This window comes from Hyperoodon ampullatus (assembly GCF_949752795.1).
Source record: "Hyperoodon ampullatus genome assembly, chromosome: 4".
NCBI lineage: Eukaryota > Metazoa > Chordata > Mammalia > Artiodactyla > Ziphiidae > Hyperoodon > Hyperoodon ampullatus.
In genome coordinates, this window is record NC_136917.1 from 33,113,334 (window position 1) to 33,127,623 (window position 14,290).

The window sequence follows — 14,290 nt, forward strand, 5'->3', positions numbered from 1 at the left end:
TTTTGTTGCAAAGTCCTGGTGACATCTTTTGAGTCCCTGGATCCAACTGTGCCTGAAGCTGGACCCATGGAACTTTACAATTACACGGGCATTCATTTCCTTTTTTGCACATACCTGTTTGATTTGGGTTTTTGACCACTTGAAACAGAAAGAACCCTGATTAATACAGTTAGATATAAAGCCCCTAGTTGGTGTCTAGCAGAGTGGGAGTTCATGAGTCAGTATCATTGTTGTTGTTGCTGTTGTTGTTATGATTATGTTGCGGGTGGCCCTACAGCTCACTTCGTCTGTGCCTTCCCTACCTGTTTCTTCATCCTACCCCAGTACCGCTAGCTCACCCCTCTCATCCTCACAGCCCTTAATGACTCATGGGTGATAATGTTATTTGTCTCTGATCCCAATGAAATTTCTTCTTCACTCTCCCATATACATGGCAGAAAAGAATCATACCACCCCAACAATGTTGAGGGAGGGAGTCCTGAACCCTCTGTTTGTGACAGAGACCCCCCCTGGATTCAAGTCATGCCTCACCCAACCCCTTTCTTAGGGCTCTTAAGTTTTTCTTTTTCTTTCTTTCTTTCTTTTCTTTCTTTCTTTCTTCTTTCCTTTTTCTTTTTCTTTCTCTCTCTCTCTTTCCTTTCTCTCTCTCTCTCTTTCTTTTTCTTCCTTCCTTCCTTTCTTTTAATTCTTATCTTGATGAAAAGTGAACATGAAGCACAGGCGCAGAACAAACAAGACTGACTCCTTTTTCATAACTTTGATCACTATTTTCATCCATTTCTATCGCTTCAGATGTGTCTCCAACAGTTACAAGATTTCTCTGGGGGAGGGTCTGACCCCTGACACCACACCCCTTTCTATGTTTATGGGATGAAGCTCTCCACCAGCCACCCATGGGCTGATGTCTTTGGAATAGGGGTCTGGTGCCAAAAGGGTCAGAGGGATGAGGTCCAATAAAGTTGGGGGGGGGGAGTTTACAGGGTATGGAGGACAATGGCCTCTACTGGGGAATGAGAGATTTCCAGAGAAGAGCTCCCTCCCTGCCCCCTGGTGAGAGAAGCCAGGCCCCTTGCTGCCCATGGGGCCCATGTCCTGGAGGAGGGGGAGGACCACCTCAGGTTGGGGAGACTGAGGTTGTGTGCCGGGCCCTCTCCTTCCGCCGCAGCACGAAGTCTCCAGGGGCGGCTGGGTTCATTGCGTAGAAGACATTGGCATTGTCAGGAATCAGGAGCTCTGACCAGGTGTGGAGATGATGGTGAAAGGCCCACACAACCTCATACTTCCCTCACAAAGGACCTAGGTAACCTTCCACCATTCACCTTGGAGCCTGAACAACCTTGGGTCCCTTCAGCTAGTGCTAAGTCAACCTCATTCTCCTCTCTTTGTGAACCTAGACCACTTCCCACTCAAAGCCTGAACAACCTCATGTCTCCCCCCACCTCCCGCCCCGGGAACCTGGGCTACCTCCTGCTATTTCCCCCTGGAGTCTAGACAACCTGCACTACAAGCTTGAACAAAGTCAGGCCACCCAGCCCAATCAACTTCCTGCCCATCCCACCCTTCCCCCGCAGCCAACTCCTAGCCAAGTTCATACTGCTCTCACCATGAACTTGGACAACTTCTGACTTCCCACTTCCAGCCTGTACAACCGTCATACTTGACGTGTGAACAACCTCATGTATCCTTCCTAACGTCCAGCCAACCTCACATCATGCCCTTTAATATGTCACTCTCTCTCTGGTTTTTTTTTTTTGGCCACACTGTGGGGCTTGCGGGATCTTAGTTCCCCGACCAGGAACGGAACCCATGCCCCCTGCAGGGGAAGCACAGAGTTCTAACCACTGGACTGCCAGGGAAGTCCCTAGCATGTTAATCTCTTGCTTCTCTTTTTTTTCCCTACATTTTTTTCTCCATTTAAAAAACTTTTTAATTGAAGTATAGTTGATTTACAATGTTGTGTTAATTTCTTCTGTACCACCAAGTGACTCAGTTATGCATATGTATATGTATTCTTTTTCATATTCTTTTCGATTATGGTTTGTCACAGGATACTGAATATAGTTCCCTGTTGCCTCTCCCTCTTGAAAACTGGACAACCTCCTACTCACCTGTACACTGAACTGAATTTCAGTACCATGTGGCCCTCTCCTATGCCAAATTCAGAGTCCCCATGCTGAGCCCAGACAAACTCATTTCCCCTCAGATCCAAGCCCAGACCCTGCTTCAGTCTTGTGCTCCACCAGCTTGAGCCTGAATAACCTCATGATTCTACAAATTTAAGCCCGGATGACCTTCTACACTCCCTCTCCACTGGACCCTGGACAATCTCATTTCTTCTCCATACATCCTAGGAAGTCACCTTTGGTGCCTGCTTCCCTCACACTGAGACAGGACAACCTCATGACCCCACCTAATGAAGGTACCAATATTTTTCTGCCTCTTACCCCAACCCTGCTTCATCTCACCCCTACTCTGTGCCAGAACCATCCCGGTCAGTCTGCTGCCCCCTCCTGAAGCTGCCCCCCAGCTCTGGCTCCGAGCTGTCCCTGCTCACCCCTGTCCCCAGGAAGGGCTTGGAAGAGCTGATAGTCCTGGGCCCAGGGCTGAGCCACATTGTGCTTTTCCAAGGCTCGCTGCACCACGCTGGGGGCCTTGTCCTGACTAGTGAGCTGGGAAGAGAGGGCGGGAGGTGAGGGATGACAGCCCAAGCCCCAAGGGCAGGACTGCCACCAGCAGGTCCCAGGCACAGCCCCTCACCAGGATGCTCCGATACAGATTTCCATGGTCATTGTCGATGCTGACTCGGACGACGCAGGCCTCTGAGCCCTGCTGCCCCGGGAGGGAGATGTGAGGGCCACTCAAGGGCAAGGCCAGGGTCCGGGGGCCTCGTAGGTCTGGGCTCAGTGGCAGCTGTAGGCAGTGGGGTGGGGGCTGAGCGGTGAGGGCACGAGGCCCCTCCCTCATTGTATGCAACACGCCTTCCTGCACACCCCAAGCCTGGGACATGCAATTAGGGTACATACACAAGCCCACATCTATGCAATCCCATCACATACAGACTTTCACGCCCTGCTACATGAATTCACACACGACTCATGTTCACACACAAGAAACCCTGTGTAACCAGAGAGCGGCGACTGCACCCATTTGCTCACAATTGTTGGCTACGCACAAGCCCATATCCATGAAAAACCCTGCACATGGTCCTGTGGATATTGTGGATATTCATGCCTGCATTTCCCCTCCAGGTATGCAAATTCCTAGGAAAATGTGTATCTGTGCAAAAGTGGGTGATTGCACCCCAGAGTGCCTTGTGGGTAAGTGGAAGCTCTGGTCCAGATCTGAGCATAACTGATGGACAGTCCCTCAAACAGAGCCATGGAAATGCACATGGCTTCCTGGACATATCCCTAGGGTGTTCAGCCAACTGTGTGCATAGTCTCCTGTGTACATACCTAGTCTCCAAATCCTGTACACACACACACACACACACTCACAGCCCTGGGTGCCTGCAGTCCCACATGTACACATAGTCCTGGTACCTTGGTGCTGGGGCCCTGGGGCCCTGGAGAGGCCGGAGGACTGCCGGGAGGAGGGTCCCTGGTTCTAGGACTGGATGGGGGGGACGCTGGGGACAGACTGGGGGAGACACAGAGTCTGAAGTGGGGTGGCTGCCCTGATCTCTGATCCTGTCCTCTCCAGCCCCTTTACCCAATGGGATGCTGACCTGGAGGTGGAGGAAGAAGGATCCCTGGGACTCCCACCAGGGGATGAGCCTCTCTCTCGGGACAGCTTCCTGAAAATAGAGACAGGGGATGAGGCTGAGACCAGACTCAGTCCCAGGAGCGGATACCATCTCTGCCCACGTCACTCCCCACATACTCCGAGACTCACGCACTGAGGCGCTTGGTGAGGCTGATTCGCCGCCGGACGCGTGGGGAGCTGGGGCAGGAGGCGGCCGGTGGCTCAATGACCCGGGAGATGCGGTAGCTGAGGGGTCAAGATGCAGATGGGATGGGGGTGGGGGTGGGAAATGAGTTAGAATTGGTCGGGAGCTGGGTTTTGGGTGTGTGTGTGTGGGGGGTTGGGCACCCAATGTTGGGGTCAGGGTCATTACAGCTGTGGGGTCTCATCAGGGATGAGATGAGATGGCTTGGTTGGCAGGTCACACAGGGGTTTACAGAGTGGGACTGAGGAGTCAAATTCGGTCAGGGATAGAGTTCAAGGTCAGATAATCACTGAGGTCAATTGTTAGGATCATGGATTCAGTAGAATGGAAAGAAACCATTGGAACAGTTGAGTTGGATGCTCTGACATAAGAGTCAGTTGCTCAGAATTGGGGGTCAATGATTGGGCTCAGAGAGTCAGATGGGGGTTATGAATGAGGTCATGGGTCAGATAGGGTCAGAGGTGGGGGAAAAGGAAAGATGGGATGGTTGAATGGAATGCCCAGCTGCATGTTAAAGGTTGAAGTCAGAAAGTCAGATGGGTCAAAGTTTGGGGTCAGAGGTCTACTGGGGCCCTCGACTGGGCCGCAGACAATGCAAGGTGACAGGCTGGGTGGGGGGGTGTCAGGGCTCAGGAGGGGGGTCTTAGGAGGAGCTGGAGAGGTGCATGGGGAGGTGGATCCAGTGTGTGATCCAGGGTCAGTGGGTGGGGGGGTGGTCAGGCCAGGCCACATGTTGGTCACCTCTGCTCCTCGCTGAGCTGGCGCTGGGTGCGCAGGGCAGCCAGGATGGGCAGGTGGGAGCTCAGGCAGTAGCTCTGACAGCGCCTCTGCAGCTGCTGGATGCGGGCCAGGATCTCCCACTCCTGAGGGGGTGGCCTCTGAGACCCTGCCCATGCTCAACCCCCATCCTGGACCGCCCCCCCGCATGCCCACCCCAGTGCCCACTTACCTTCCTCCTCTTCTCAAAGTTGATGAGATCCCCCTGGGGGCAAATTTTGTCTGAACTGGAGCCTCCAGGGTCAAGGATCAAGGGTCAAGGTCAGGGGTTGGGATGTCAGGAGCCCCACTGCACTAAGGGGGCTGGGGTCAGGAGCACAGGGCAGAGTCACGGGTGTGAGTTCAGGAGGCCCTCTGTGCTGAGGGAGAGTGAGGCTGGGGTCAGGAGTCAAGGGTCAGGGCTCAGACCTCCAGCATGTCCGGCAGGGCTGTATCCAGCATAACCAGGTCCGTGAGAAAGGTGCCAAGGTAGGGGATGGGGCCTGGGGGCAGTTTCTGTGGCCCCCAGAGCTCCAGTCACTCTCAGCCATCACCGACCCCACCAGGCTCCACGCCCCACCCAGGATCCTGCTTGTCCCTCATCCCAAACCACATCACTCACTGGGGGCAGGCTTCCTGGGGGGGCATTCTCCTCAGTAGCCTCCTCCTGGGGGAAGGGGAAGAACTGAGCAGTCCTGGGGTCTCTTTGACCCCTCCCTCGGGGAAGATGCCTCCATCACAAGCAGTTGTAAAGGCCATACCCAAGGGAAAGTGAACAGGGAGGGGGAGAGAACAGATAAGCAGCAGGGGGCAGGGCTCACTGGGGATGATGGGAGGTGGGGCTTGTGGGTGCCTTGGACCACAAGGCTGGCCTTAACACAGGTGAGAATCCTTGTACCTGGAGATCCCCTAGAAATGCCCTGAACCTTGTTGGCACATTTTTTTTTTCCAGTTTTTCTTATCAAGGTCAAGTCCTTAGCAGAATTTTTTTTTTTCACTCTGCTCTGACTCTGGCCTTCAGTGACCTTTTCCCTGGAACTTCTGGTATTTGTTGAATGAATAAATAAGGTAGCCACCAAGTGTGAGCTATAATGAGGGCAGCAGAGGGAGTCAAAACCCAGGGCTGCCCACAAACAAGAGGAAGGTCATTCTCGAGGCATAGGGAAAGGACACTGAATGTTATGACAATGACAAGCAATGCCCTGCCGGGCCCCTGGTCCCCTTCCTGGGCCTGGGATCTGAGGGGTCCTCTCACCCATCTGTACCTGGGAGAGAATCTCTCTGCTGCTGAGGTGATTATCCTCATCGGAAAAAATCTGCGAAAGTTTCCTGAAAGTGGATAACGGTTCCCTGGGGGGACAGGAGAGGGGTCAGGGGTGGCCACGGGGACAGTCAGAGCTGGCATGAGGTGGGCAAGGAGTCCTGCGCCAGCACCCTGCCCCTTGCTCACCGGCTCACGGCACCCCAGCTGCGCTTGAGCCGGTAGATGGGGTTAGACTGCAGGGCGGACAGGATGGCGCGCAGGGAGGAGAAGTTCCGCAGTTCCCGGCAGCGCTGGGGAGCAGGGGTGAGGGACCGCCGGTCACACCCCCAAGCCTGAACCCCAAGTATGATCCACCTTTGATCCCGTGACTTGTGACCCCAGGTTAGATCCTTACAGCTCGCCCCATATCTGACGAGCTACCCAGATTCAGCCTCCTCCCCCAGGGCCCCCCCATCTCCAACCTGCAGTCCCAGCCCCTCCCCCAGCTGCCCCCCATTCCCTTCCTCTGACCTTGGCTTCCCGTGTCCCCACTCTTTACTTCTCCCTGGGCCCCAGACGGACCCGTAGCATCTCTCTTAGACCCAGACTCCTCCTCCCCAGTCCCCTCCTCCCCAGTCCAAGTCTCACCCCAGGTGTCAACCTTCTTCCCCCTTCGCCTTGCCACGCCCCCACTCTCTTTCCTGGCCCCCATTTCTACTCTTCCTCTCTGCTCAGGCTCCAGCCCCGCTTCCATCCAGTCTCTTTCAGGACCTCTGCCTCCGTCTCTTGGCTTTGGTCCCTCCTCCAAGCCTATCCCCTCCCCAGTGCCCCCATCCCATCCTTATTCCTAGACCAGCCCTGCGTCCCTCTGCGGTCCCAGGCGCCAGTCCCACCCAGCCACGTCCTAGGCTCTCTCTTAGGCACCTCCCAGCCCCAATCCTCCGAGTATCCCCAGACCCCAGTCCTCGGCCTTCCGCCCGCCTCCGACCTCTCTCTGCCCTCGGTGCCCCATGCCCCCTTCCACCCACCCCGCGACAGGCACCTGCGCGATGCGGATCCACTTCTCCAGCCGCTGCGCCCTCTGCGGGGCGGCCAGGCCCGGCGACCCGAGCACCGAGCCCAGGACGCAGCCGGTCACCGTGTTGAACTGGGTCACAGTGGCGCGCACAGTGGAGGCGGTGCCTGTAGCCCCCGGCCGGTCCCGCTGCGACCACACGGAGCCCAGGCACTCGAAGGGCCGCACGCGCGAGAAGAGCTCCTGCGCGCGGGGGTTGGGGGTGGGTAGGATCTGTGCTCAGCTAGGCCCCTTCCCCCTCCCCTACGTCCCGCCCCCTCCCGGCCGCGCCCAGCCGGGATCCTCACCGCATCCATCAGGGTCAGCTGCTCGGCCACGTCGTCTGCACTGAAGTCCAGGAGCTCAGGACATTCCCTCACGAGTCCTTCCACCTCTTCCAAGCAGCCTACCGGGGAGTCTGGACGGGGTATCTGGGCAACCCCTGGATGTCCTGAGGGAGCATTAGAGGGGGTTAAAAACTCTGAAGTTTGAATCCAGGACTGGCTGCGTGACCTTGGGCATCTGTGATCCTCACTTTTCTCATCTGTGAAACAGAGATCTCTTTGTTTTTAAGAACATCAGAGCAGCAGTAACTGTTCATTCAGCATCTTGGGTGGATTAACGGGGAAATTTATACACTAACCCTGCGAGGCACCTTTTTTAAGGGGGAAACTGAGGCAGGAATTTGCTCTAACTCACATCTTCAGTAAATGGCAGGGATCTGAAGCCAGGTGCTCAAAGGCTAGAATAGAAAATAGAGCTTTTTGACTTTGAACCTGTATTAGGATAGGATCCATTTGCCCTTTTCTGGTGGTTAGAGGTGGTATAACCTTGTGGTTAAGGAAAGGTTATCGTCTTAACGTCCCGAGTTCAAATCCAAACTGATCCACCGGGGTGCTGTGCGAATTAAGCAAGACTTTAAACCTCTCTGTGCCTTGGTTTCTTCACCTGGATTTTTTTTAAATCAAATGAAATCACGCATACCAGACGGCTATAAAGTATTCAATAAATAGGAATGATTTTTCCGAGGTGACGTTCAATGGTGGCGCCCCCTAGGGGACATTTTGGAAGTTGAAATCTTGCCGCAAGAGGGGCTGGGCACGCATAGTGAAGAATTGTGCCGCCAGCCTCCAAATGTCCCTCCAAGAAATTTGTGTCCTTGAAAAACCTGTTTACAATACTTGGCACCTAGAACTCAACAATCTTGCTCATAAACACTAATTATTTTGGCTCTAGAAAGGCAAGGACTGTGAACTTTGTTTTGTATGGAAATGGCAAGTGTTGTTCACCATTTTGGAAATTGATGTCACCAACATCTATGCTGCTGCATCTGTGTCGCCAGTGCACTCCCCTGCATTAGTTTCTGGCTGCCATATTCACCATGATGCTATGGCAGGTGAAGGCACTGAACAACTTCATCATGTCTCCTGGTGTGGCATGCCCAGACACTGACATACCAACAAGTATAGTTGATTGTTGTGTAAATTTTTGTTTTATTTCTCCTTCCTATTACAATTCCAGCATCATATTATTATTTTTAAATTATCTGTGTAAGTCTGTTTAATTATCTGTCTTTCATTTCGTATTAGGACAGGTAGCATTGCAAAATATTACTTTATTTTTATTTTTTGGCTGTGCCATGCTGCATGCAGGACCTTAGTTCCTGGAACAGGAATCGAACCTGTACCCCCTGCAGTGGGAGCACAGAGTCTTAACCACTGGACCACCAGGGAAGTCCCGCAAAATATTAGTTTTTAAAAGTGAGCATGGGGGAAAAATTACTCAGCCATAAAAAGGAACGAAATTGGGTCATTTGTAGAGATGTGGATGGACCTAGAGGCTGTCACACAGAGTGAAGTAAATCAGAAAGAGAAAAATAAATACTGTATATTAACGTATATATGTGGAATCTAGAAAAATGGTACAGATGAACCTGTTTGCAAGGCAGAAATGGAGACACAGATGTAGAGAACAAATGTATGGACACCAAGGAGGGAAAGAGTGGGGAGGGATGAATTGGGATTGACATGTATACACTAATATGTATAAAATAGACAACTAATAACCTGCTGTATAAAAAATAAATAAAATTAAAAATTAAAAAATCCCATAACTTGAGCACCAAAAAAAAAAAAAAAAAAGTGAGCATAGGGGAAAAAAATTGCACATAAATCTAATCAAACCTTTAGCTCTTACAGCAAATATGGTGAATAGAGGAACATGCTTCATGTCACCATGAGAAAGCTAACAGGTGAATGGAGAAGAATGTGAGACATTCCTGGGGGCAAATGACCCATTTTTTCCCCCTAATGCCATTAATCAAAAGGCAAAGAGGAACTATCATAGAAAAAAAGAGATCTAAGAAATGAACACTTGGGACTTCCCTGGTGGCATAATGGTAAAGAATCCACCTGCCAATGCAGGGGACATGGGTTTGAGCCCTGGTCCAAGAAGATCTCACATGCCGCGGAGCAACTAAGCCCGTGCGCCACAACTACTGAGCCTGTGCTCTAGAGCCACAACTACTGAGCCCGTGTGCTACAACTACTGAAGCCCGCACACCTAGAGCCCGTGCTCCACAACAAGAGAAGCCACTGCAATGAGAAGCCTGGGCGCCGCAACGAAGAGTAGGCCCCGCTCGCCGCAATTAGAGAAAGCCCGCATGCAGCAACGAAGACCCAACACAGCCAAAAGTAAAAAAATAAAATATATAAATTAATTTTTTAAAAAAAGAACACTTTAAATGGATCTTTGGTTTTGGAAGAAACAACTAACTATAAAGAAGACAACTTAGGAACAATAGGGGGATTTGAATATAAGTTTTTTTGTTTTTTTTTTCCCAGTACGCGGGCCTCTCACTGTTGTGGCCTCTCCCGTTGCGGAGCACAGGCTCCGGATGCGCAGGCTCAGCGGCCATGGCTCACGGGCCCAGCCGCTCCACAGCATGTGGGATCTTCCCGGACCGGGGCACGAACCCGTGTCCCCTGCATCGGCAAGGGAACTCTCAACCACTGCGCCACCAGGGAAGCCCCATATGAGTATTTTTTGATATTGAGTAATTATTGCTGATTTCGTTGGAAAAGATTGTGGGCATGAAGGTTATATATATTTTAAAGTCCTTGTCAATTACCGGTGCGAACCGAAGTATTTGTGTGTGAAGGGACGTAAGTCTGGGATTTGCCTTCAAATCATCCTGAAAAAAAGATTTTTTTTTTTGGTCAAATTGATAATTGTTGAAGATGAGTGATGGGTGTTTCAGTGTTCTTTACATTACTTCTCTCTCTCTCTTTCTATATGTCTGAAATTTTCCATGGTAGAAAGTAACCCCCAAACAAGGATTTTAAGGTTCCCAGATCCTGGCATAAAGTCAGTGTTCAATAAATGTTCATTTTCTCCTCTTACCTCAAGGACTCATAGCTTAGGGCAGCATTTTCAATAGAATTTTCTGCAGTGGTGGAAATATTTTCTACCTGTGCTGCCCGATGTGGTTACTGAGCACTAGAAATGTGGCCATTGTGACCAAAGAACTGATTTTAATTTCTATTTAATGTTAATTAAGTTCAATTTTAATAGCCACATGGGGCTAGTGGCTACCCCACTGCCCTGTGCAGCTCTGATGACTTGGAATCAGCTGGTGAAATCTTGAAGGCAGAGGAAGAAAGATACTTGGTAACCAGGAGGGAAGATGAAGGGATAAAATGTATATAAATAACTCTCACCAGGGGAGAGAAGTGGTTGCTACTTTGTAAAGCAGAGAGGAATGTGGCCAGTTTAAGGATTAAAGAATGGATTAGGGATACATAAAGCTCTTGTGACAGGGATCAGATCAAACACAGATGGGTGAAAGATGATACTTTATAAGCAGGATGCAATTATTCAGTAGACAAATCCGTGTTGTAACTGACCCTGGGGATAGAGTTGGGGACAAGACCAATAGGTTCTATGCAGAAAAATAAGGCAGGTAATAGGACTCAGAGTGGGAGGCTATATTTGTTGTGAGGGGATCTGAGAAGGCATGTCTGAGGAGATGACAACTGAAAAAAGATCTGAATGAAGTATGTAGATATTTTTCCTTTCCCCCAAAGCTCTCTACAACAGAGGTTGTAGACCTCTGTTGTAGAGAGCTACAAACGTGGCATGTGGGATCTTAGTTCTCCGACCAGGGATTGAACCCATGCCCCCTGCAATGGAAACGCAGAGTCTTAACCACTGGACCACCAGGGAAGTCCCAGCAAACTTTTCTATAAAAGGCTACATAGTTTGCTGATACCCACCTCACTAGAAAACATCAGTATGATTTATTGTATCAATTTCATTATAAGTGGTAGATTCTAATAAATAAGAATCTGTGATAACAACAGTAATGAAAATAATACTATTTGCCAAGCCCTCATTATTTGTTTATTTACTTGTCCACTAATTGTCTTCCCCAGGGAAGAGGGAGCTCCTGTCCACTGTTATGTGCCCAGAGCCAGAGGCTAAATATCTGTTGAATGAATGAAGAAGCCAATGAGGTAAGTACTGTCATTGCCCCCACTTTTCAGATAAGGAAACTGAGGCTCAGAGAGGTGATTTATCCAAGGTCGCACAGTCAGCAAATGGCAGAACTAGGATTTGAACCCAGGTCTCTGTAGCTCCCAAGGAAAGTAGTAATAGATGATTTGTAGCCAAAAACACATGGTATCCTGACCCAATGATGGACTATCTTGTAGTTGGGATGTGTTGTGTGGGGGAGGTGAGAGACAAATGCCAATACTTTAAACAAGCGGCTATTATCCCCATTTTACAGGTGGAGAAGCTGAGGCTCAGACAGGGTTAAGAACCTTGCCCAAGATCTGTAGCTCCTCCGTGAGGGAAGAAGACCCCTGGGGGAGGGAGAATGCCTGTTCCGGACACTATCGGTTCCCCAACCCACTCACCTGCCCATGTCTGGGACCGCTCCTCTTCTTCCTGCTGTGGCTCAGCATCCTTCAGGAAATCTCCCAGCAGCTTTTCTGCCTCCCGGGCCTCAGCCCCTGATGGGGCTGCCCAGCCCAGAAAGGTGCAAACACTGCCTAGGTCCGAGTGGGCAGGGGGGTCCCAGAAATCCTGAGGGTAGTCCCGCAGCCAGGAGCCCAGCACTGACACCACAGCCCTGGCCAGAGGGGTGGGGCCTCAGAGCCCAGCCCAGAGTTCTGGACCCCTGGGGCCCGTACACTTCAGATCCTTTTGACCTCTATGCCCCCCTGCCCACACCCGATGGGAGGACAAACCTCAGGTTGTTGTTGAAGGTCAGATCTCTTCCCTCTGTCTTCTTGATCTCTACCCTGGAAAGACATCCCCCCTCCTCCATCAGGTGAAGAAGAGGGCGGCTGGAGGGGACTCAGGAGGAAGATTCTGGGGTTGGAGGGGGGGTCCTGGTTCTAAACCGGAGGGAGCTAGAGGAGTATCCAGGTGAAGGTCTGGGGTGGGAACATGAGAGTCCCCCGTTGGTACTAACCCCGGCGGCAGGGGCGGCGGCGGCGGTGGCAGGAGAAGGCCCAGCACGCGGGCAGTGGGCACAAAGGCCCGGTGGGTGGCCAGGAAGGCAGGCACGAAGCCTGGGTCCTGCTCGCGGTCTCCAGACACCAACTCCCGCACCAGCCGCTCCAGCCGCGCTGCCCTCAGCGCCCGCACCTTGCTGGTGCGGTAATGGAGGAAGGTGTCGGCAGCGGGGCTGGGGGCCTGCGGGGCAGGGTGACCGCAATGAGACACAGAGGAGTGGGCCCCAGCATCCCATTCCAATCGTGTCTTTGGGAAGCACCGATCTTGCATCCGATCCTGTCCATTCTTCTGAATCCTGTCCCCTGAGTTCATTATTCTTCCCCATTGCACAATCGACCCCCGAAACCCGCCTGGAACATCCTCATCCGCCCAGGTCCCACCCTGCCCTCTGCCCCATTTACAAGCCACCCCTACCTCACCCCCACCTCCGCCCCCAGGCTGCTCCCAGCTCTCCGGACGCGCTTCACTGGCCCGTTCCCAGGCTCTCCGCCCCACCTCGCTCTCGCCTGGTCTCTTCTAAAGACCACTCCTCCTTCTCTAGCTCCGCCCCACTAAACCTGGCTTACCTAGGCCCTGCCGTCCAGTTCCGTCTCCAAGTCCCGCAAGTCACCTCGGCCTCACCTGGCCCCGCCTCCTCATCTACCCCACTCACCTGGCCGCCCCCGGGCCCCACTCCATCCTTACCCGGTCGCCTCTAAGCCCCGCCCCTCCTTCGGGCCCCAGTTCCTCCCCTCCACTCAGCCCCGCCCTCACCTGGTCGCCTTCCGCCCGGCCCCAGCCTCCCACCCGTTCCTCACCTGGGTGCCCGGAGGCCCTGCTCCCGGACTCAAGCGCTGACTGCGCTGCCGCCGCAGGGAGACACTGTACACTGCGCCGTCCTCTGTCTCCTCGCCCCAGTCCTGCAGCGGCGCCTGGACGCGGAGGCGGGCTCAGGACGCCGCAGGGGGAAGGCTCCCGGGACTACGGCCCCGCCTCTTCCGCGGATTCAAGCCTGATCCCTCCAGCTTTATCCCCCTTTGCCGGTCGGAGTCAGTGAGACTCGGGGCAGGGATCCAGGCTCGGGAAGTCCCCTCGGCGCCGCGGGTACCCTCCTACCTAGCCCTTGGGAGGATCGGGTGGCATTTGGGGACGTCCCAGGGTCCAGTCTTCGCGAGTCTGTCTCTAGTCCCTCCCGCAGATGCGCTCAGAGACACTCCCGCCACCAGCCATCCCTAAAGGGAGCCAGCCACTTCACTGGGTCAGGGGCCGGGAGGCCAGAGGTAGGGACTCCCAGGCTGTTCCGAAGGGTCCGATTTGAGGGAAGAGAGGATCCAAGGGGCGGTCGGAGACCTGGAGTTTCTGGACTTGAGGGTCGCCAGGGATGTGGGGTCCTGGGACCCCAGGTCCCCTTACCAGGGCGAGCTCCTTGCTCGTCGTCCGCTCCATGGTCCGCTCCCGTCCCGCTCTGCCGCGCGGCTGAGTGAGGCGGAAGGGCCGGTCGGGGAGCAGTGGCCGGGAGTCGGGCCGGCGGGGCGGGGCGGCCGGGCAGCGCGGGGGCGGGGCGGGGTGGACCCACGGCTCGCGGTTGCCCCTGCCAGACCCCAGCGCCCAGCCCAGGGCCCTGGGGGAAGAGGTCCGAGCTCTCCAGATAAATGTGTATCAATCTGAGCCCGGGAGAAAGGACACCTCTCTCTCTGCCAGGGGAGGGCTCTTTTTTGTGTCCTCAGGTGTGGAAGAGCTAATGTGTATAGCTAAGTGGGGTACAGGTCTGCGTCCTCAGAAGGAG

General features: G+C 53.3%; 1 protein-coding gene across 2 annotated transcripts; it reads right to left on the reverse strand.

Moving 5' to 3' along the window:
- Window positions 1-296: 296 nt before the first annotated feature.
- On the reverse strand, window positions 297-13,950 carry RGL3 (ral guanine nucleotide dissociation stimulator like 3; the record flags this gene model as incomplete). Of its 2 annotated transcripts, none has more annotated exons than XM_079703119.1 (19): window positions 297-1,233; window positions 2,555-2,669; window positions 2,758-2,910; window positions 3,543-3,657; window positions 3,728-3,796; window positions 3,895-3,990; window positions 4,691-4,812; window positions 4,899-4,931; window positions 5,135-5,221; window positions 5,328-5,372; window positions 5,971-6,055; window positions 6,156-6,259; window positions 6,991-7,206; window positions 7,311-7,453; window positions 11,922-12,136; window positions 12,255-12,308; window positions 12,482-12,705; window positions 13,323-13,436; window positions 13,918-13,950. In XM_079703119.1, the coding sequence occupies 19 exons, from the start codon at window positions 13,948-13,950 to the stop codon at window positions 1,115-1,117; spliced, it is 2,142 nt and encodes a 713-aa protein (XP_079559245.1). In that variant the 3' UTR covers window positions 297-1,114. The 2 variants fall into 2 exon arrangements, with proteins under 2 accessions (XP_079559245.1, XP_079559244.1); XM_079703118.1 differs by having other exon boundaries at window positions 3,543-3,639; window positions 12,255-12,325; window positions 12,481-12,705.
- Window positions 13,951-14,290: the final 340 nt, after the last annotated feature.